The sequence below is a fragment of the Aythya fuligula genome, chromosome Z (genome assembly GCF_009819795.1).
Source record: "Aythya fuligula isolate bAytFul2 chromosome Z, bAytFul2.pri, whole genome shotgun sequence".
NCBI classification, from domain to species: Eukaryota; Metazoa; Chordata; class Aves; order Anseriformes; family Anatidae; genus Aythya; species Aythya fuligula.
Genome location: NC_045593.1, coordinates 39,466,165 through 39,489,530, shown reverse-complemented (window position 1 = coordinate 39,489,530; position 23,366 = coordinate 39,466,165). Strand labels below are relative to the sequence as shown.

General features: G+C 37.4%; 1 protein-coding gene across 1 annotated transcript in view; it reads left to right on the top strand.

Moving 5' to 3' along the window:
* TMC1 (transmembrane channel like 1) overlaps positions 1 to 23,366 on the top strand; it is a 66,867-nt gene that overhangs the window by 3,437 nt on the left and 40,064 nt on the right. Inside the window, exons 4-7 of the mRNA XM_032205652.1 lie at positions 3,277 to 3,417; positions 14,965 to 15,055; positions 16,379 to 16,460; positions 22,054 to 22,160. Of these exons, the coding sequence (XP_032061543.1) occupies positions 3,277 to 3,417; positions 14,965 to 15,055; positions 16,379 to 16,460; positions 22,054 to 22,160 (421 nt within the window). The remainder of the gene's footprint in view (positions 1 to 3,276; positions 3,418 to 14,964; positions 15,056 to 16,378; positions 16,461 to 22,053; positions 22,161 to 23,366) is intronic.

The following is a 23,366-nucleotide window of genomic DNA, read 5'->3' as shown; positions in this document are numbered from 1 at the left end:
GGAAAAAACAAATCGAAGGAAAATATGGTAGTGATCAGTTTAACTATGAGTCACATAAGGGATTTGCAAACCTTCAGAACAGAAAATAATGGCTTGAACACAGAAATTAAGCCTGTCTAGCAAGTCTTTTAGAGCCTACCATAGAAAAGACTATGTATTGTTTCAAAGTATATCTTATTAATGTACTTTGGTAATGGGGAAAAAAAAAAAGTAAAAAAAAAAAATATAGATGATATATTAAATGTGATATTATTCCACGGGGGAATGAGGTTGATTTTGCTGATGTTATTATGAATTTTGTTGTCCACAAACATTGCATATTTACTTTTTGCCTAGGTAACACTGAAAGTCAGCAGATTCTACTGTTGCTACCTTCTTCTTACCTCCCGCTTTTCATCTAAACCAGGAAAACCTCTTTATAACTGATCATTCTGCATAAAGAATTTCTAGATGAATTATGTGTTCATACAGTTGTTGTTGTTGTTATTATTATTAACATCATCATCATCATCATTTAAACCTGCTTGGGATTTTGATCTCTGCTGTCTTCTGCTAGTGAGTTTCACAGGGTAATCCCATGCAAAAGAGCGGTATTTGGGTTACTTTAATACTTTCTGCTCTTAAATATGATTGATACTTGTAAAGTAGTGAAAAGAACCTCTCTTTACTGTTTATAATCATAACCTCCAAAACATTTATGATAAATCGCTCCATATAGTCTTACTGTGAATATCTGTGATATTCTTAGGTTCCTGCAGTATTCCTAGGTTCAATGGCTCTGTTCAGAAGCTATTTTGTTCTTTAATGGCTTAATTTTGGCTGATAAGTCAAAATTATATATTATATAGTAAAGTATAGTAACTGTACTTGATAGCAATCATCACTTGAGCTATAGCCTCTTATGTTCTGTCTCGTATATGCATTTCTCTTTTTAATGTTTGGCTCTGATGTAAGTAAATCAATTGATTTTAGAAGAATTATTAAAGGGTATAGAGCTTTTGCAAAAGTCTAGAGCTACGTGGAAGATAAAAGCAGTACATGCACCTTTTTGCTGGTAAGAAAAGAGCTGAAGAGCACTAAATGACAGGAGATGTTATGGAGATTATCAATGACCAATAGAATTTTCACACAAAAAGTACAGGAAAAATGTAGTCAAATTTATTCATTCACCTCTCTAGTGTCCTAAAGTCCTACTTGTCACAGCATCACAGAATGACTGAAGAGGGAAGGAACCTCCAGGTATCATCTGGCCCAAACCCCCACCAATTAGGATCACCCAGAGCACATTGGGCAGGATGGCATCCAGGCAGGTTTTGAATATCTCCAGAGAAGGAAACACCACAGCCTCTCTGAGCAGCCTGTTCTGGTGCTCTGTCACCCTCACAATAAAGAAGTTTTTCCTCAGATGGAACTTCCTGTGTTTATGTTTGTTGGTTTTTTTGTCTTATCACTGGACACCACTGATATTTTCAGTCTTTCCCCTGACAACATTCAAACTCCAAGAAAATATTTTCTTCTTAATTTTCACCTCTGTAAAATGACATTAAAAAAAACAACACACACACACACATACACAAACAAAAATATAATTAAATCAGTACAAAGTAGATAAAACTAAAACCAGAACACAAATAAATAGTATAAACAAGTTCATTACGTATGTGATTTAAGGAAGTGCCATTGATTTCAAGAGTTCTACTGACTTAAGAAAAGATGCATTTTGTGCATTGAATTGAAATCAAGGAACACAGTGCTTGCTGTGAAATTACTGAATGATGTTTTATGATCTGTGTTAGTGTGAAAGCCAGAAAGACAATTTCTGGTCTTCAAATTTGAGAATCACACTTTTCAAGAACGTCTAAGTTTTTTTTCTTGTAGAAGGCAAAATTCTGATATTCTGGCTTGACTCTCTGAGTGTTCAACTAGTTGAGCTAAAGGAAAAAGCTGCTGCAACAGCACAATGTTTGACTGTGTCATGTAAGTAGTTATGGAAAAAAAAATGAAACAAAACAATTTTATGTGTTAAAGATGTTTAGAAATTTGGAAATTTGGTTATTTTTTCTGGTGCCAAAGGAAAAAGAAAGATGAAACATAAATTGCACTTGCAAAGATAAATAAACTGTTAGTGGGCAATGGCACAAGAATCATTTTTATCCTTACTTTACCTTTTGTGTTCTGCACAGCTTCTTCTTCTCAGTAAGATTACTAAGAAACGACCTGCCACTCATTTCTTACCACTATCATTGCAGCCTTGTAAATATGCCTATTTCAATTGTGCACAGCACAATTATTTTTATTTATTTATTTATTTATTTATTTTTCTGTCAAAGGAAATCCCCACTATTGGGTATATTGCTGTCAGCTTTCTATAATGCAAAGCAGCTGAATGTAACAAATGAGGATTTGAAGCTCCCAATAAAACAGTTTTTTTAAAATCTTTTGGTTTTTCATCCGTTGACATGACTTATTATTTTCTTTATAATGCATCAGAATCATATGTACCAATCTTTTTATTGACTTTTCTCCATTTGACCTAATCCTTCAAATAGTTCTTCACCTGCCCTAACAATATCATAATAACAATAAATATGTTTGGCTCAAAAATATTTCAGGACCAATTTTGCTTTCTCTAGATTGATGCTTTATGTGGCACTGTTTTTTTTATCACACGAAGCCTGAAATTTTATGCCTAGTGAATTCAACTTTTTAATTTTATAATATTCTCAGTATTTAAGTGTTTAATAGTGGGTCATCTGATTACTCTGAGAGTTTCTTTCCTATATTGTCTTACTCCTGTATGTTTGGAGATCTTAAACTGCTCCATTGTAGCTTTTGCTACAATGTTGTGTATTTCATAAAACCTAAAGGTGGATGAATAATAAGAAATTTTTATTTTGATATGTTGCCAAAAAAATTTGCTTTTATTGTATTTGTTTTAAAACTTCATAAATATATAAAAATATTCTATTAAGTATTGCAAGTTTGGGTTGGACTCTGAGGAGGCTTGTTACTCCTGCAGGACACTTACACCAAAGGAAAAGTCATTCTTCATCTGTAGTTTCATTGTTCTGGATGTAGTGCTGGTTCAGCTTTGGCTCTGCACTTCATGTGCAAGTTTTGCCTTTGATAAAGTGTAGGCAAAACCTTCACTGCAGCAGGGAAGGCATTTTCTAGGTGTCAGAGTTTACAAAAATTAACACCATGTATGCACTTCACTGAAAACTTTTTTCTCTCCTGAGTTTTGGTGATGGTTTTTATTCTCACTTTTATCTGAAGCTCTGATTCTGACTCTGAGGAGGAGCCAATTACAGAGGAAGAATTGGCCAAGCTGAAAGAAGAGGTAGAAGAAAAAAAGAAGCTAATTGCAACATTGCGAAACAAGCCATGGAAGATGAAAAAGAAGTTGGCAGTCCTGAAGTATGGTTTGACTTTCGTAATGAATATCTGCAACCCTGCTTTTTACTGTGCAATATTTTTTCTAAACTTTCACTTTGTTTCAACACCTACAGACAAATTTACCTCAAATTATCTCTGGTATCTCCTTTCCAGGCTGTGCTTTCAGATAAAGTAGAGGTTAATGGCATTGCAGACCAGTGCTTTCTTGTCTCTGTCAGATATGAAAAACTCAAGTCTTTTTTGTTTGCTTTTTTTTTTTTTTTTTTTAAGTTTCCATTACGACCTCCTGTAAAATCTTTTGTTTTCTACAGTTGTCAAATTTATGTTGGTAGCTTCTTCCACTGCTGTGTTTAATGTCTTATTAAGGAAAAATGATCCAATTTCATAAATACCCCAACATTACGTGAGCGAAGAGAGAGATTTTTTCTTTCTATCCTAACTTTCTTGGGAGAACAGATTTTTTTTTTTTTTTAAACTTATCAAAAAGAAAACAAAGAAAACATGATTGGAATGTGAGCTTGAATTTCCATTAGTCAAGCTACATATAAATCTAGATTTTTTTCCTAGCAAATCTATCAATACATTTTCATTATGAAAAAAAATACATTTCAGTTAAATTATCAGTTAAATTTCCACCAATCACAAGAAATTGGGTTATTATTATTATTATTATTGCCAAAGCTGCTATGCTCCTGTGTTTTAAGTAGCTCATCCACTGTGGTACTAACCAAGCAACAGCAAAATATATGGTTAGGCACAAGTAACAGGAAAAAGATGAGTTCTCCTCCAGACAGTTTTTTGTTTGGCAAGGAGACATGGACATAATGGAAGGAGACAGCATATGAAATATGTCTGTGTGGAACATCTATGATTGCTTTTTTCTAGAAAGTAAGATGAGCTTGGGGAGGATACCGTTGCAAAAGGAAAACTATGCACCAAGGTACTCCAAGGTACTCCAAATGAAAACAAACAAACAAAAAAACGTTTCCCTGTGAATGCTCAAAAACTTTTTACATTTTCATGACAAAATATGAAAAATACTTTTTTGCAGTATTTTGAAAAGCAAATATTAAGGTTGTATATGACTTTTTGTTCTTTACATTTTTTGAAAGAAAAACTAATTCGTTAGAACAACATTTTTTGGGGGAAAGATTTAATTTTCATCAATTTGCCTGCTTCTAAAAAGTGACAAAAATAAAATGTTTTTAAAACATTTCTAAAATTTTCTTTAGGAATTTTCAATGGATAATGTATTCTGTGGGTTGATTCAAATCCAGTTTCTTTTCCAAATGCAAACTAATTATAATATATGCATATTTTAAAGAAGTAAGCTTTGAAATTAGAATGTATAGGATGGGACACACATTTTCTACTTAGGTCTAGTGACAATTTTGTGAAAGATTAATCTTTTCCTTCATTTTTTTTTTTTTTTTTCTGAAAATCCATGGACGAGCAATTAATTTTAAAACTTAGTCACAGAACTGGTCACTTTGTAGAAAATGCCTTCTGTCAAAATGTGACTGAAACCCTGTCTGCTGAAATGGAATTCTTAATTGAGATGCACTACAAAATTAGACCAGCTCTAATTTCTAATTTGGATCCCCATGTCTAGAAAGATGCATTTTATTAGCCCCCCTGGTTATTTTCTGTAGAAGTGTGATGCAGAGTGTTCCTCTGCATTTTGGAGCTATACTATCACCTTCAGACTCTCATCTCAGCTTCAGACATGGTCAGGTCTCTATTGGTCTGAAGACATGAAAAGAGGTAGAAAGAAACCACTGAAAGGAATGAAAAGATGTTATGTGACAAACACCATTGCTTCTCTCCCCTAACAAGTGGACATGGCTGTGAACAGAGAGCATTGCAGTCCCTGCTGTTGAGAACCTGTGAATGGCTGGAGCCTAGACTTTTATCTCATTTCAGAGAAAAATATTTCAGAGAAAGCTCTTCAAAAGAGCTTTCTGGCATTTCTCATTTTCCTTTTGCTGATTTGAATTGTTTGTGAGCACCCTTATTTTGCCTTTTCTATAGGAGAAGATAATCATGCACTTTTCCCTTTGACACGTGCTACTTAGGACAGCATGAAATTAACTTAAGAGCCATCTGATAGTAATGACCATCAGTCATTATTTACAACACTGAAATTAAGAGAGAGAGGGTTAAAATATTGAAAAGATTTTTGAATTAGAAAAAGACACAAAAGAAAAATCTCATGGGATTGTTGCAAGTTGGATAAACTCTGAGGAAAGTTATCACAATTTACAGCTAAATGTTTGATTCGGGGGACTGCATCACTGTCTATGCATTCTTGATTGTTTTTTGAATAGATATGAAGCTAAAGGGAAGGTTCAAAAGCTGTGCTACTGTGTTTGGATCTGGAATACTAACCTAATTATTGGATAGATAAGGGTTTGTGCTCCATAATAGAAAGACTATTAATAGCTAGGTAGTTTACCTCTGCTAGAGAATTTTATTGAAGTTCATATAACCAGGCAATTGTACAAAGAATCCAGAAACATGCCAACTGTGGTCTCAGTTTAAGACTGTATCACAAGACAATTAACAAACTATCGAAACAAACAAGATGATGATAGGAAACAAAGCAAAACAACAACAAAACAGCAGACAATTCTCAGGTTTTGGCCTTTCAAAGGAATTCCAATTAAATACTGTAAAGACAACAATGAAAACTTACTAGTTTTTATAAATAATCCAAGGAGCACAGCAATCTCTTCATATACCAAGGACAAATCTTTCTTCTTCTCTTTCTTTTACATTTTTTTTTCTGTTTTCTCTCTTTCTTTCTTGCTCTTTTTTTTTTTTTTTTTTTTTTTCCCCAGGATTTTATCAAAGAATCCAATGAGACAGATAAGTAGAAAGAAAACACATATATGTATATATACATATTAAAATATAACGTACATAAAATATGTATACAAAATCCAAAGGTATCCATATACATAAAGTGAATATGTAAGATGACGGAAATTTCTCATCTTTGGATGGGATGTCTAAACTCCAATGAATTTGTGTTTCAAGTTTGTTGACATGGGCATTTCAGGATTTTTACTAGCAGTCCTGGAGGCCAGCCTGGCTGTCCTGAAGGTTGGCTGGGTATTGAATAACACTGTAATTTGCCCATCATTATTGCTGAACTGCTCTCAAGTGAGCTATGCCTGGCAACAGCTGTTTTGCAGTCAGCTTTTAGCCAATATTTCTAAGATTTGGAAAAGTCCTGGGTGATCAATATTGATATGACATTTGTTTTTTGATCTTGGTCACTGAAACCTTCCTGAACTGTTACTGAAAAATGTGAGCAATCCACTTGAATCCTGTTCATTAACAGCAACCTCTGAGAGCTGTAATTCATCCTTTCTGTGCAACACTGAAGTGCCCAAAGTACTGTACACCTAGCACTTTGTGAGCTGTAACTCCACACCTAGTATTAATAATTAACTCAGGCTTCTCTGGGACAATAATGCTGGGCCCCATGCAACATTTACTAGTTCCTTTTGTCTGTAATTCAATTAATAAGGCTTCTCTGAAGCCTCTTTAAATTCACAGTTAGCTAACGGGGCACACTTTGGCCTGTCTTGTGATATAGATAATTTACCTATAACACATGATACCAGCGATTACAAAGCTCAGTTTTGTCACCCTGTGTTGCTTTTGACACGTCCTCATGTTGGTGAAGTTGCACTGCTTCCAAGTGGTTGTGTGCATATTTGCGTGTGGTTTTTGGTCATTGCTGAGGTTTCTAAAATAGTTGTACTGGTTTAAGATTAATTTATATTTCTTGACCATTCTACCTGTCTTCATATTTTATTTTTAGAACAAAAGAAATGGAGAAAAGGGCAAAATGTGGAAAAACTCTGTTGGGATGATATACAAAGAATATACAAATATTCTTTTTTTTTTTTTTTTTTTTTTTTTACTGAGGTGGACTGGACGTCAGGGCAGAAAGCTGAATTAAATAAAATATTGAATTATATTTAACAGAGATGAGCACATGTCACAGACACTGACTGGAAAGGACAGTCCCTGACTGAATGCTGAAGCTTTAAGTAGACACTGGGGTTTTTCTTAGCCTGCAAATCATAGAATTTAGGAGTAGCCCAGTGGGACCAACAGACTGCAGAGCTGTTGAGGGAAGAATTGATGAGGGAAGAAGGAAAACGTTTTTTGTTTGATATCTCCAGCAAAATAATATAGTTCTGTTTTTTTTTTTTTTGTTTTTTTTTTTTTGTTTTTTTTTGTATTGTTTCCTTTTCCTTGTACATAACTGCATACACCTTCTCTGCCTCCTTCAGCTACAGGCCGTCTTTCAAGCTCTGCCTCTGCACTGAATTTGCTTTTTCAGATATTTCTTTAAAATTCTGATTGGAACTTTACATAGAATCATATTGTTATTGAGATTTGCTTTTAATTGCCAATTACATATGTTCTTTATATTAGTCATTCAGATATTCATGGATGCAGCTAACAGATAATTTGCTATGAGGCACATAACTCCTCTATATGTCTGCAAGTGATGACATTCCCTTATTAAGACCTAATCTCTCTAAATAAGCAGTACAAAAATGTTCCTTAAAATATTATTGGTAAAGAAAAATCTACCACGTACAGAAAAAGGTAAGACATGTTTGAAGATAATCAAAGATAACTTGATTTCACTTATTTCAATTGCAAGAGGACTTTCATTTTCTCTTTAAAAAAAAAAAAAAAAAGAATTTCATTTATTCTAACTGCATAATAATGCAATATAGCATGTTCCACCTTATTTACATGTGCTACTCTATTAACTTTTGGCTATTTATTTATTTATTAACTATTTGGCTATTATTTCACATGAATAAGAATCACAGAATCACAGAATTTCTAGGTTGGAAGAGACCTCAAGATCATCGAGTCCAACCTCTGACCTAACGCTAACAGTCCCCACTAAACCATATCCCTAAGCTCTACACCTAAACGTCTTTTGAAGACTTCCAGGGATGGTGACTCCATCACCTCCCTGGGCAGCCTGTTCCAATGCCTAACAACCCTTTCAGTAAAGAAGTTCTTCCTAACATCTAACCTAAAACTCCCCTGGCTCAACTTAAGCCCATTCCCCCTCGTCCTGTCACCAGGCACGTGGGAGAACAGACCAACCCCCACCTCGCTACAGCCTCCCTTGAGGTACCTATAGAGAGAGATAAGGTCGCCCCTGAGCCTCCTTTTCTCCAGGCTGAACAAGCCCAGCTCCCTCAGCCGCTCCTCGTAGGACTTGTTCTCCAGGCCCCTCATCAGCTTTGTCGCCCTTCTCTGCACCCGCTCAAGCAGCTCGATGTCCTTCTTGTTGCGAAGGGCCCAAAACTGAACACAGTACTCCAGGTGCAGCCTCACCAGAGCTGAGTACAGGGGGACGATCACCTCCCTAGCCCTGCTGGTCACACTGTTCCTGATACAAGCCAGGATGCCGTTGGCCTTCTTGGCCACCTGAGCACACTGCTGGCTCATATTCAGCTGACTATCCACCATCACTCCCAGGTTCTTCTCTGCCTGGCAGCTCTCTAACCATTCCTCTCCCAGCCTGTAGCTCTGCTTGGGGTTATTGCGCCCCAGGTGCAGGACCCGGCACTTGGCCTTGTTGAACTTCATGCAGTTGACCTCAGCCCATCAGTGCAGCCTATTCAGATCCTCCTGCAGAGCTTTCATACCCTCAAGCAGATCAACACACGCACCTAACTTGGTGTCATCTGCGAACTTACTGAGGGTGCACTCGATGCCCTCGTCCAGATCATCGATGAAGATATTAAAGAGGACCGGCCCCAGCACCGAGCTCTGGGGGACGCCACTAGTGACTGGCCTCCAACTGGACTTGGCTCCATTCACCACGACTCTTTGGGCCCGGCTATCCAGCCAGTTTTTAACCCAATGAAGCGTGCGCCAGTCCAAGCCAAAAACAGCCAGTTTCTTGAGGAGAATGCTGTGGGAGACGGTGTCAAAAGCCTTGCTGAAGTCAAGGTAGACCACATCCACAGCCTTTCCCTCGTCCATCCAGTGCATCACTTTGTCATAGAAGGAGATCAGGTTCGTCAAGCAGGATCTGCCTTTCATAAACCCATGCTGACTGGGCCTGATCGCCTGCTTGCCCTGCAAGTGCTGCGTGATGACTCTCAGGAGGATCTGCTCCATGAGCTTCCCTGGTACTGAGGTCAAACTGACAGGCCTGTAGTTTCCCGGGTCTGCCCTCCGGCCCTTCTTGTAGATGGACGTCACATTTGCTAGCCGCCAGTCAACTGGGACCTCCCCCAATCGCCAGGACTGCTGATAAATGATGGACAGTGGCTTGGCCAGCTCCTCTGCCAGTTCTTTCAGTACCCTTGGGTGGATCCCATCCAGCCCCATCAACTTGTGCACATCCAAGTGCCGTAGCAGGTCACCAACCAGTTCTTCATGGATAGTGAGGGCCACATCCTGCTCCCCATCCCCTTCCACCAGCTCAGGGTACTGAGTATCCAGAGAACAACCGGTATTGCCGCTGAAGACGGAGGCGAAGAAGGCATTAAGCACCTCCGCCTTTTCCTCATCTCTTGTAACTAAGTTTCCCCCCGCATCCAGTAAAGGATGGAGATTCTCCTTAGTCCTCCTTTTTGTGTTGATGTATTTATAGAAACGGTTTTTGTTATCTTTAACAGCAGTAGCCAGATTGAGCTCCAGATGAGCTTTAGCCTTCCTAATTTTGTCCCTGCACAGCCTCGCTACATCCTTAAAGTCCTCCCTAGTGGCCTGCCCATTTTTCCAAAGCTTATAAACCCTCTTTTTTCTCCTAAGATCAAGCCACAATTCTCTGTTGAGCCAGGCCGGTCTTCTTCCCTGCCAGCTCATCTTTGGGCACGTGGGGACAGACCGTTCCTGCGCCATTAAGATTTCCCTCTTGAAGAGCGCCCAGCCTTCCTGGACCCCTCTGCCCTTCAGAACCGCCTCCCAAGGGACTCCACCAACTAGTGTCCTGAGCAGCTCAAAGTCAGCCCTCCGAAAGTCCAATACAGTGGTTTTACTGGTCCCCTTCCTGGCCTCGCCAAGAATAGTGAACTCCACCATTGCGTGGTCACTCTGCCCAAGACAGCTCCCGACAATCACATCCTCCACCAGTCCTTCTCTGTTTGTGAAGAGAAGGTCTAGCGGGGCACCACCCCTGGTAGCTTCACTAACCAGCTGCGTCAGGAAGCTATCTTCCAAGCTCTCCAGAAACCTCCTAGACTGCTTTCTCAGGGCTGTGTTGTGCTTCCAGGATATGTCAGGGAAGTTGAAGTCCCCCACGAGAACAAGTGCTGAAGATTTTGCAACTTCTGTCAGCTGCCTGTAGAATTCCTCATCCATCTCCTCATCCTGGTTCGGCGGTCTATAGCAGACCCCGACCAGGACACTAGCCTTGTTGTCCCTGCCAATCCTAACCCAAAGGGACTCGACCTTGTCATTCCCAGCCTCAAGTTCTACAAGCTCGAAAGACTCTCTAATATAGAGAGGCACCACCCCTTCTGTGCTGCCTGTCCCTTCTGAAGAGCGTATAGCCAGGCATTGCAGCACTCCAGTCATGAGACTGGTCCCACCACGTCTCCATGATGGCAACCAAGTTGTAGCCTGCCTGCTGCGCGATGGCTTCCAGCTCCTCCTGTTTGTTACCCATGCTGCGTGCATTGGTGTAGATGCACTTCAGCTGGGCCATTGCCTTATCCTCTGGCCTTGCCATTGTTCCCCCTGGCACAGCCCCAACAATCCTAGCTTCAGCCCCATCCCCCTTCCTACCTAGTTTAAAGCCCTCTCAATGAGCCCTGCCAGCTCCTGGCCCAGGATCCTTTTTCCCCTAAAAGATAGGGACCCGTCTGCGGCCATCAGGCCAGGTGCTGAGTAAAGTGCCCCATGATCGAAAAACCCAAGATTTCTGCGTTGGCACCAGTCCCAGAGCCACGTGTTTAACAGGTGGGCTTTCCGTGTCCTCTCTGTACCCCTCCCTGCCACCGTAGGGATGGACGAAAACACCACCTGCACTCCCGCTCCATCCAGTAACCGACCCAGCCTCCTAAAGTCTCGTCTGATAGCCTTCAGGCTTCTCTCTTCAATGTTGTCACTGCCCACCTGGACTATCAAAAAAGGATAATAGTCAGAGGGGTGCACCAGGTTGGGAAGCTAAGAAATATTAATATCCACATTTTTTATGCATGTTTGAAATATCTTCTTATTATAGTCATTGTGAAATATACACTAAGAGTTATACTAATACCAAAAGCCATGCTGTTTTGTAACTGGATTAGAAGGTAAATACAGTCAAAATGGAAAATTAAAATAATTTTATAAATCCACCATTTGGAGTTAATTGAATCTTTTGTGGTTTATACAATGCATTTTTACGTACAGACCAAACAATATATAAAAGCATGAAAGGAGTTGCCTCACATTTCATTCATGAAATAAAAAGAAGCTTTGCAAACTTATTTCATGCATGGTTACAACCATTTTTGTGCTCCAGTCTTCTGTGTGTATGTCAGTTAACTGCATGTACAAAATACCCAGTGGGAATTTGAACTACTATCAGACAGTTGTCTGTTTTGGCTGTTTTGTAATGATGAATTTAGTCTTGTGAAGGACAATGAAGTGAAAATATGAGAAAAATGGATTATAAATCAGTCACATATAGAAGAGGCTTATAATAGTTCTGTAAACAGTGCACACTAGAACAGGGTAGCGTTGGAAGAGAGGGAGAGAAGAAACCACAGACACTGGTGGGGCAAAACCAAAGGAAGCATCCAGGAAAGTTATCAGCATTAACCATGGGAATCTGGATCACCACCTTCAAAAAGCAATATTTTGGTTTGTTGTAGAAAGCCAGAAAACTGAGTAAAAGCTTAAATACTACAAAAATCTAACTTTGAGTCAGAAAAGTAAAAGAAATACTGTTTTTTTTTTTTTTTTTGTTTGTTTGTTTGTTTTTATGTACAAAAACTTGTAAAAAGACATTTCAAACCAGCAAACACAAAGCTTAGATTGAGAATTTGGAATAAATTCTTTTATGACTTTCACTGTGGAAAATTCTTTTTAGTTCTGGCTTAGAATAATTTTACCATACAACAAGTTTGTGGAGAACTGTGTTCAGCCACAGAGGCAAACTGCGTTCATATCCACCATGAAGAATTTTAAGTGACTTAATGGTTGTTTTTATATTATCCCCTTAATTTTCAAATTTATTGCTTCGCTTGAAACAAAACAAACCAACCAAACAAAAACCCAACAACCCCAAAGCCTACATTTTGAAATCTTAATGTTCTGCAGCTTAACTATATATAGTTATTAACTATATATAGTTATTAACTATATATAGCTAGTTATTAACTATATATAGTTAGTGACTGAAAATATACATGTATGTTTTCTAAAGTTCTGCAGACTTTGATTTCAGTAACTTTTCATGAACTAGCTTGCATTACATGGTGATAGAAATGATGGTATAAAGCTTTTCTTTTAAGCAAAAATATGATGTGGTGACTTAGCTAGCTACATGCCCAGTTTATTGATACTGGTTGATGTTATGGTATGGCTCCAGCAGTGACTGTGGAGTTTATGAGGACGCTGCCACCTACTGTTAAGATTGCCTTATATGTCTCCAGACAGTGCAGTAAGATTTTAAATCATGACGTCATGGATTTAATTGCGACTCTTGGACACTTTTCTTAAAGATGGAAGAATCTATTTTCTTTCATTTATTTGAGATGGCTATAATGTAAAAGTAGAATTATTTTGCAAGTCAAAGTGAGAGAATGAGATGTAAGCCAGAATATCTCTGAAAAACCTGAGTGACTTGGAAAATGCTAGGGTCTCAATCACTGTCAATGTTAGCTAAGTACTGAAAAATCAGAATCAGAGAACCAGAATATGAATGTGATCCAGAATCATAGAATAAGTATAATGTGATGCAGAAGCACAAAGTAAGAGATCTCAAGAGCCTTAAAAAGACTCTGACTATATTTCTGAGGAGCAATTGGAAGTGGTGAGGAGGAGATAGTACATATGAATGTGCATGTCTGAAGGGGTAGCTGTGTGATTTTTTCATTTTTAAACTGAGTCTGTGCATGCCTTTTGTCACAGGAAAGAATATAAAAATAAAAATAATAAAAAAGGGCTATCTTGGAACCCATGTCACAACTTTTTTTTTTTTTTTTTTTTTTTTTTTTTTTTTTTTTTTTTGTGTGTGTGTGTGTGTGTGTGTGTGTAGCCTGAATCCTTAAAGGAGAAAACTAGAAAATTGGTGAAAAAAATCATGCTGTAATCTTGTGGCTGTCAGGAGAACTGACACTTGTCCTTGTCCTGATGCCTCACCATTTAGATTTAGGTGTGAGTGGGAAGGTGAGAGTGCTCAGAGAGCTATCAAAGAGTGAAAGTTGAATTCAGTAATTCAATCTGAATCATCTGGAAAACAAATATTTATTGGGAGCCTTGGTACTGGGAGGTAAAGAGAGTAGTGTGATGGGTGTCTAGTTTTTACAGGTCTTCAAAAGAAAATAAAAAAATTACCCTAAGCATCTGTAGTTACTAAATCTACAGTATTATACAATAAAAAACATAGTATTTTATAAGATGCAGAAATTTTAGCCCTGAGTTGAGAGGAATTTTGATGTGGCTAATAGCATTCTTCACATATTACTTTAATTCTCTTTTATCACAGCAACACCACTGTACTGCAAAGCCAATGTCAGATTTTGCAGTTTGACACAATCTTTTTGCTTGCTCATATGCGTAAAATCTGTGAGCAGCAGATATAAACGTGATAATTATTTTCACTCAGTGTCTAAAGAAGCATCTCTAGAGGAATGTACATCCCAATTAACATTTTCCCAATATTTTTTCCCAAATGCTTAGTGTAGTATTTAGTATAATATAGAGTGCTCTGCAGTTGTCCAGTGTGATGATACAGTAGTTGTACAGCGAGAATACACTGACAGATAAGAATTCTTACTCCATTTGTCAGTGTTTTAGGGAAGGATAAGTGACTTTTAGGGCATATTTTGTCAATAGAGAGATACATGAAAGTCATGCTTATAAATGAAGATGAGATGAAATGGAGGAAATACTAGTACATTATTGGCCTTACATGTTTATTATTTTAATCCATGGACACCATACCTTTTAAAACAATTTTAAAAATCTTTCCAAATTTGTGTCATCAATTTGTGTTCTATATCTTTATAAGCAAAATTTCAGTTTTTGGGGACCTCTACAAAATTTTTCTTTATAGTCAAAGATGATATATGCAGAAATTCTGAACAGCTGAATTAAACATAGTCTTGGGAAAGACAGGCACAGGGGAACCAAAGCTCTAGCATATATATATCTCTGAACTAAAATAAGAAAATAATTTTTTTCTTAGGCAGATGGACAACAGAATCTCAGAGCTTTTCTTTCTAAGCTTTACTAAGGGAACAAGTTCACACAAAACTCTATGAAGACTAGAAAAACTACATTATTGTGGTAGAGACAATCTTAAGTTTACTGCAGCATCATTTATATCTCTCACTTGCACTTATTTTCCAGGGAAGCCCAGCTTTTTGTTGAAAAGTTTGAAGGTGCTCTTGGAAAAGGAAAAGGAAAAAAATTCTATGCATACAAAGTGATGATGACCAAGGTAAGTATGTACTAGCTTTCTGTAATGCAGAAGGGGAGACTTTTGAAGATTACTGCCACATGTACCCATCTTCTTTATTTGAAATTTAACACTTCTGTTTGCACTGTTCTTACATGTAATAATTTCAAATGCAAGCTCACAATTTGATTGAGACATATATCAAGACAAAAATGAACTGTCTTTCAAGACCTGCACTTATCTGGTCATGTATTTAGTAAAAGTTATTTTTTTCTTGGCACAAATTATGTTTGTCTGTTGACTGGATCCTAAGACCTGTCTTTCTCTTGATCTTGTGAAAGATCAGAAAGTGTTGTTTTTGTCCCACAGAAAAAATACTGGGGCATCTCCACTAAGCCAAGAGCTATATCCTAGATATATTACAGAAAGCAATACAGCTCTGTAGAATTGTGACTGAAAGGCTGAATGGTGGTTGCCGGTCCACATTATATGTGTTCTGGCAGGATTTACTTTGGCCTAAGTCGTACATGGTGCCATGGACTAAATATCCACTTCTAGACTACAGATAAGTTTTATGCTTAAAAAGCTTGATTTTATGCTCTGACACAGCTTTAAAGTGCAAAGATATGTGCTGTAAATTGGGATGATTTTGGAGATTCACTGGGGAAAAAAAAAACAAACAAACAACAACAAACAACAATAAAGCAAAACAAACAAACAAAAAACACATTCCTGATCTAAACTAAAATGATGATGCAGAATAACGTTAATCACATTTGGCAAGACACATTTTAATCTGCCCAGCATCATCTTTAGGTAGACTGGCTTTTCTGCAGGCAGGTGTGTAGTCAAATCTTATTAGCATTAATATTCACACAAATAAATAATTAGGCTTTCAAACTCAGATGTGCACCAGAAGCTCAATTACAGAAGTTATAGTTATCCGTTAGATAAAATACTGAGTAGAGTAATTGCAATTAAATGACACAGTTTGAGCTCCAAATCTGAATTTTGAATATCAAAGGAAAGAACAAATTAAAACAGAAACAATAAAAAAAAAAAAAAAAGGAAAATAGAAAAAAAAAGACAAAAAAAATGGCATGAAAAGAATGGATTCTTTAATCATTTTTCTTGTGGAAGACATAGGGACTTCATGCAAAGCCAGTAGGAAACATACTCAGAGGAAATAAAAGAAGATACTTTTACCTAGTGTTCCTGTTGCAGTGGGCTCTGCCAAAGGATGCTCTGCATAAGGGTTTTCATTAGCTCAAGTGGAAAATGCACATCTGGGGTCACAGATTATATGTTTTTTTTTTTGTTGTTGGTTTTTTTTTTGGTATGTTTTTAATATGTAACCCTTTTCAGAAATGGATGAAATTCCAAAGAGATTTTGAGAATTTTAAGACAGCCTGCATACCCTGGGAAATGAAAATTAAGGAGATTGAGAGTAAGTACTTGTGAAAGGTAATAAAGAATAATATCTGTTATTGTATTTCTGATGTGTGTCAAAATTTTAAATTACTTTTCAGTGCTTTAGAAATATCTATAAATGTGTGGTATAAATGCAACGAGTATTTCTTCTTTCATTAATACTTATTAAGCTTTATATAATAGCTTGTTGAAAAGTTCCTTGAGAGAGTGTTAGCCAACTTAAGCAACTATGAACAGTGAACAATTGGGAACCAGTGTTAAATTTAATCCTGGAAAAGAGATATTAGGATTAGCTGTTGTCTACATTTACTTTGCTTGTATTTGTATTATAATAATTTCTGTGACTTTTGTTGTTGGTGGTGGTGTTTATTTATTTATTTTTTTCTTCATCATCTTGAGCCTAATGTTAGAGGTCTTACAAAGTTACTTCTCATTTTTAATCATATAATACAACATGGAGCAAAAATTAGTGGTCTTGGACATCACCACATATTAGACATAAATATAAGGAGAAGAATGTAGTTAGTCCAATGGATATGTTTCAGAGTAAGTTTTTGGCATAGGTTTTATTTGTCAGTTCCATGGATGAATTTAAACTGCATGTCTCTCTTTGAAGGAAATTTGGCTTCATAGGTACCTTACTGAGGTTCTGCCTCATGAATGCAGCTGAGAATGCAATAGTGCCTGACTTTAAAGAAGATGTCTTTTGGAGAAGCTGTGGGTTGCGTCAAAGTGCAATAGTCAGAAGAGAAGGAAAATGATGAATTGTGAATTCTGTGGAGTTTTGGACTACAAAATAACCCTTGAGGAGAACTTATATAATGTCCTTAAACATATGGTCTATGGATTGCTGAACAGATTATCTGTATACTTAGGGTGATGTTTAGGAGAAACTGCTGCTTGTGCATAGTTAAAGTCAAATTCAGCAGCAGGATGAACATGGTAGTTTATTGGTATGGGCACACAATAGACATCTTGAGGATGTGTGTGAATCATGTTTCTGCTAGTTTCCACAAAAAAAAAGTAGTCCTGGAACAAACCGTTCTTTTAGTAATGACTTTCAACAGACACTTTTATTTCTTTGTAAAATATGAATGCAAAAAGTGAAGTAGATGTTTATTCCAGTCTTGCTTTCACCTGGAAAAAAGCATAGCAGGATAATACCTTTTCATAATCTCAAGAGGTAGGATTGTGAAGTTTACTTTTTTTCTATTATATTTATTATTAGATTTGTTCATCTCATTGCTAATGCAAATTGTTTTTATTTGTAGAAACAATCTTCTATCTGAATACTAGTAAGTTAAGAAGTAGACTTAGATTACAGTTGAGTACAAAATTCTGTAGTCTAGAAAAAAGGCTTCAAGGAAAGCTCTGAAATACTGCATAAAAATACATTTTAAATCACAATTTATATGATTCTGGTTAACCCAAACAGTAGCTCTTAGCATGGACATCATATTAACAAATATACAGTACTGAGACCAAGGTAATCTTAATGATGACACTGATGAAATTGCCAACTCACAGATGAAAAGCATATTAAAAAGATATTAAAAAATAAGCGAGAGAAACTGAAATTGAAGAAAGCCAGTCAGTGTGTAAGGAAAGAGTATAAGGAAAGAGTGAATATTAAGATACATTGAGACATAGAAAACAGACTGAAAAAAGTCTGCTTCAAATTTGACCTGATTGTCACCTTAATGTATACATAGATAGGATATATATCAGTATTACAGTATTGGTAATACTCTAACAAGCTTAGTAAATGGATGTGTTCTTAATAATAGACCTGATTGACTTTTGACTCCTAGGTCACTGAGCCAATGGCTTTCTCTTTTAAGTTCAGTGCTTTGTAAAATGACAGTAATGGTACTGCCTTAAGCATGTAGTATCAGACAATGAACAGGATGTGTCTGATACTATTTATGAAGAATTCAACAATAATAGAACTTTGGTTGCTTAAAATTCCCTTGGGACCTGCAGAACATTGAACATCTGAGAGTATCTTGTTGGCACAGGTAACACCACACATGTAACCACTCAATCCTCCTGTACACCCGAAAGACTGAAGAGAGATTGAAGAAAGTGATTGAACATTGGGATTGGACACCAGAATCAATATTTAAAAAATAGATACTGCTATTAGACAGCATTATGTTTGTGAATTCTTGGTCACGTTAGTTCCCGTAGGTTGTACTCTCATGGTAAAGTACAGTTGCATGAAGGAAATTGAACACGGTCTACACAACAGTTCATTTCCAGAGGAGACAGTACAATGAAATAAACTGTAAATTATATCACAGTGTGTAAAGTAGACTGTTTAGACTAGTCTTGGAAATCTAGTGATACAAAACGCACATTTCACTGCTACAGAACTGGGTCTCTACAACTGCTTTCCATATTGCTACACAGTACAGCATGTGAAAAATATTTTGTGTGTGTGCATGTGATAATTTTTTACCACCAGGACACGGAAGGGTATCTGGCATATTTCTTCCTCATTGTCAAAAGCAGGCATGGTTGCAGAGAGGTAGCAAATGAAATGTAAATTAAGTATGTCCTACATGACGGTGAAAGGTCAGTTAGGCACTACTGGGTAAGATTGCTTTGACGTAGCAAGAAATAGTGTACCAGTAAAACAATGCTAAAAGAAAAAAAAATGCTTTCTTTCATGCAAATGTAAAAGCATAGGTAGCTATGCTGCCCTACCATCACCGAATGATGCTGTAAAGCTGGTGGAAAAACATTATAATAAAAACACTTCATGAGAGCAATAGAACTGTTAAAAATCACATGAAGTCAGTAGAAATAGTATAGCTTTATGTAAAAGAAGTCAAATGAAGAATGGGTTGTACTGGTGCAAGTGCTGCACCATGCCTGTGCCTAGGAGTACTACTGAACTGAAAAATTCTTTGGGACATTGCTTGTACACTAGAAAGACCTAAGAAGAAAATCATTCATGCTAAGCAAGCTCTGTTGTGCCTATGGACCTGAAGCAGTGGGATTGCTAATGTTTAGACACTAAAATTCTCGAGTTTTCCTTTCTGTAATAACTGTAATCTACAATATTATTTAATAATAGTAAATGAAATAAGTAAAAAGGATAAAGAAAAAAAAGGAATTACTAACTATTTTTAAGCCCTAGCAAGCAAACTTTTATCTTTAACCTTCCACTTAGTTTTGTAATATTGACCAGTATAATGAATAGGGACCTTGTTCTCTCAGCACTCTTCCATTGGGTCTGACTCTTTCAGGCTGCTATCTAGAAAGACTGAGTATCAGCTTGAAGTGTTGTGTTACCTCAGACAGGCTCTCTGCTTCAAGCTCAGAGTCCTTTCTAGCAAAGGGAGCCCAGGAGCCCAGCTTCAAAATAACATACATCAAGGTCTTTTTTTTTTTTTTTTTTTTTTTTTTTTATTTCCACAAGCAGGAGAGGTAGAAGTTGATAATTAAACATATGAAATGCTTATATTTGAAAAAGAGGCACTTTTATTACAATGACACTATTAATTAAATAATTAATATTTTCCTTACAGAAGAGACATTCAGTAGTATCTTTGCAACAAGACTCAATGGGAAACACATTGCTATATTGGGGCAGGGGAAGCTTCTCTGTTCCACAGCTGTAATTCACACGATTCATTCCAATGCATAGTATAAATAAAGTATTACACTTTCATACGTACCTGGAACTTGTTGTACCTCAGAATAAATTTAAAATGCTGGTGAAACTAGGACTGTTTTTGTTCATGGCTGATTCACACTATTTGTAGTTTTCCATGATCCTTGTTACTCTCTGTTTTGACCTGCCTACTTCAGAGATCTAGTTAGAGGCATCCATAGCAAAATTATCCTTACCCCCAGCTAACTTTTTCATTTGTTAGAGATTCCTTGTTTTACCAGAAAATCAATAAAGACCATAAGCAGTCTGTGCAGCGTGACTTGCAATACCTGTATGGAGGTGTGCAATTTCAATGCACTGCCTTAATACACATGTTCCAGTTGGATAACTGTGATTTCATCAAGATAAATGATGAAAAGCTGTAAATAGATTAATGAAAAGAAACCATTCCTAAAAGAAGAATAAGGATATTAATATTGACCAGGAAGAACACATCCAGCGTCATTAGATTATTTTATTTATTTATTTATTTATTTATTTATTTATTTATTTATTTATTAATTTATTATTTTTTAGTCCATAGCATCACCAAAAGCTGTAGGTGGGTTGTAACTGGATAAAAATGGCTCATGACAAGCCAAGCTGACCAAAACATGTTTGCACACAGACCTTTCAGCAGGTAGAACACTGATAAGATTAGCTACTTTTTCTTGCAGAATTTCAAAATTGTAGTTTCATTCTGAACTGTGAAGTAGATTTTGAAATGCTGAAATCCTTAACAGAGTTTTTTGTCATCGTTGTTTTTTCTTCCCTTTTCATAGCCCAAATAAATATCTCTTATCAATAGATCTCTGTTTACTGTTTACACTCTGGGATTATGCCAGTTTAAGCATGTTAAATCTTTTACTTTTTTTTTTTTTTTTTTTTTTTTTTTTTAAATAATAGAACATGCATAGATTAGCTGCAAATAGTACCAACCATGTTAACCTAATTTAAAAAAATGGAAGAATTGTTGCCTGCTTTGCAAAACAGTCTGCGAATACCAATGTAAACTCCTTTGCACAGCTTATTGTTTGTTGTAACAGTGCATCAGGCTCCTTAGCTAGACTGTGTGTGAGAAAACCTGGGGAAAGGTCTGCTTTTACATATGAAATCTGGTATTTTCTAGCTCAGATGAGCAAGGTTGCCATCTGTTCTCTATCTAGCAGAGTGGTGCTGTAGCAGCTTGAGTTTTGTTTGACCTGTTATTTCTGATTGGCCTGATTTGCAGAGGTATTGGTAAAATCAGGCACTTAGTGCTCTCTGATTCTCCTGCTACTTCCTCTTCACGTACATTTGGGTCAGTGGTCTGGAGTGGGGAAGGTCCAAGGTCTGGTTTGATGGGTTAGCCTTTGCACATGGGTTTGAGGAAAATACATAGATAGCAAATTAAGAGAAAGAAAGAATAAAGCACTTGCAGATCTTTTTGTTCTTCCCTGGTGAACAACTCTATCTCCACTAGCTAGCTTAAAAGAGCACTTTCAAGTACTCTATGTCATTGGAAAAACTACTCCCACTGGCTAATTCTGTGGTACTTCCTATTAACACTGAGGTGGTACTGGCTTACATGTCAAAAATGCTCAAAATACACATGTATTTAAACAAAAAAAAAAAAAAAAAAAAAAAAAAAGAGAGAGAGCAGAGAGAAAAAAGTGTGACTTACTTTGATTCCTGACATTAGAGGATTTCATACAATTAAATACCATAGTATTTACATGAACGCAAGTACTTCATCCAAGTAATATTTTTGCTTTTTCTTTTTGCTGTTTCTGTTTTCTCTACCAGGTCAATGAATACAAGTATGTAAATTGGAAAAAAGTTATTAGAATTGTAGTAGTAAAAAAGACAAAAAACTCTGCCATATTTAGTTTATTTTAACTATGCTTTGAACAACTTAATTTTAAGGTAAAGTATCATATAAAGTTTTTCACATCTTATGTTTTCATAGGTCACTTTGGTTCATCAGTAGCCTCTTACTTCATATTCTTACGCTGGATGTATGGAATAAACATGATTCTCTTCGGACTGACCTTTGGACTTGTAATGGTACCTGAGGTGGGAATTTTTTTAATTATCATTTTTTAAATTGTCATTGAGAATTTCTGCCTTTGCTGTGACATTTCATAGGATTGGACCTTCAGATAAATTTCTAATCTCTTTATGCTCCATGTTAATGTTAAAAAACATTAAGGTGTACTAAGGCCATGAAGGTGTACTTCAAGGAAAGTTGTCTTTAGAGAAGTGTCTTGGAGTAGACCTATGAGAAAAATGTATTGTCATGGTTCCGCTCGAGTCGGCAGCCGAGCTCCACCACAGCCGCTCTATCACTCCCCCTCCTCAAAGAGGAATGGGGAGAAAATACTATGAAAAGAGCTCAAAGGTTGAAATAAGGACAAGAAGATCACGCAGTAAGTATTGTAACAGGCAAAACAGACTCTGCATAGGGAGATAGTAAGATTTATTGCTTATTACTAACAAGCTAGAGAAGTGAGAAACAAAGGAAAGAAACCAAAAGCACCTTCCCCCATCATCCACGCTCTTCCACCTCCTCCCCCCCGAGCAGCATGGGGGAATGGGGGTTATGGTCAGTCTACAGCGCTTCTTCTCTGCCACTCCTTCTCAGTCACTCTCGTCCCCTGTGCTGTCCCACCCACGGGATACAGTCCTTGATGAACTGATCCGGCGTGGGCTTCCCTCAGGCAGCAGCTCTTCCAGAACTGCTCCAGATATGGGTCCGTACCACGGGGTCCATCCCTCAGGAGCAAACTGCTCCAACCTGGCTCCCCTACGGGCAGCAGCTCCTGCCAGGTCACCTGCTCCACCGTGGTGTCCTCCACGGGCTGCAGCGTGGAACCCTGCTCCACCGTGGTACTCCATGGGCTGCAGGGGGACATCCTGCTTCACCATGGTCCTCACCACAGGCCACAGGGGGCTTCTGCTCCGGTGTCTGGAGCACCTCTCCCCCTCCTTCTGCACTGATCTTAGCACCTGCAAGGTTGTGCCTCACTCCTCTCACTCTCCCAGCTGCTGTGTGGCACAGTGTTTTTTTCCCTGTCTTAAATATGCTCTCACAGAGGCACAAAACAACATTGCTTATTGGCTCGGCTCTGGTCAGCAGTGGGGCCCTTACCAAACATGGGGCAGCTTCTAGATTCTTCTCACAGAAACCATCCCTATGGCCCCCTGCTACCAAAACCTTGCCACGTAAACCTACTACATGTATGTGAGGATGTGTCCCAAAAGTGTTTTTTCAGAGACTGG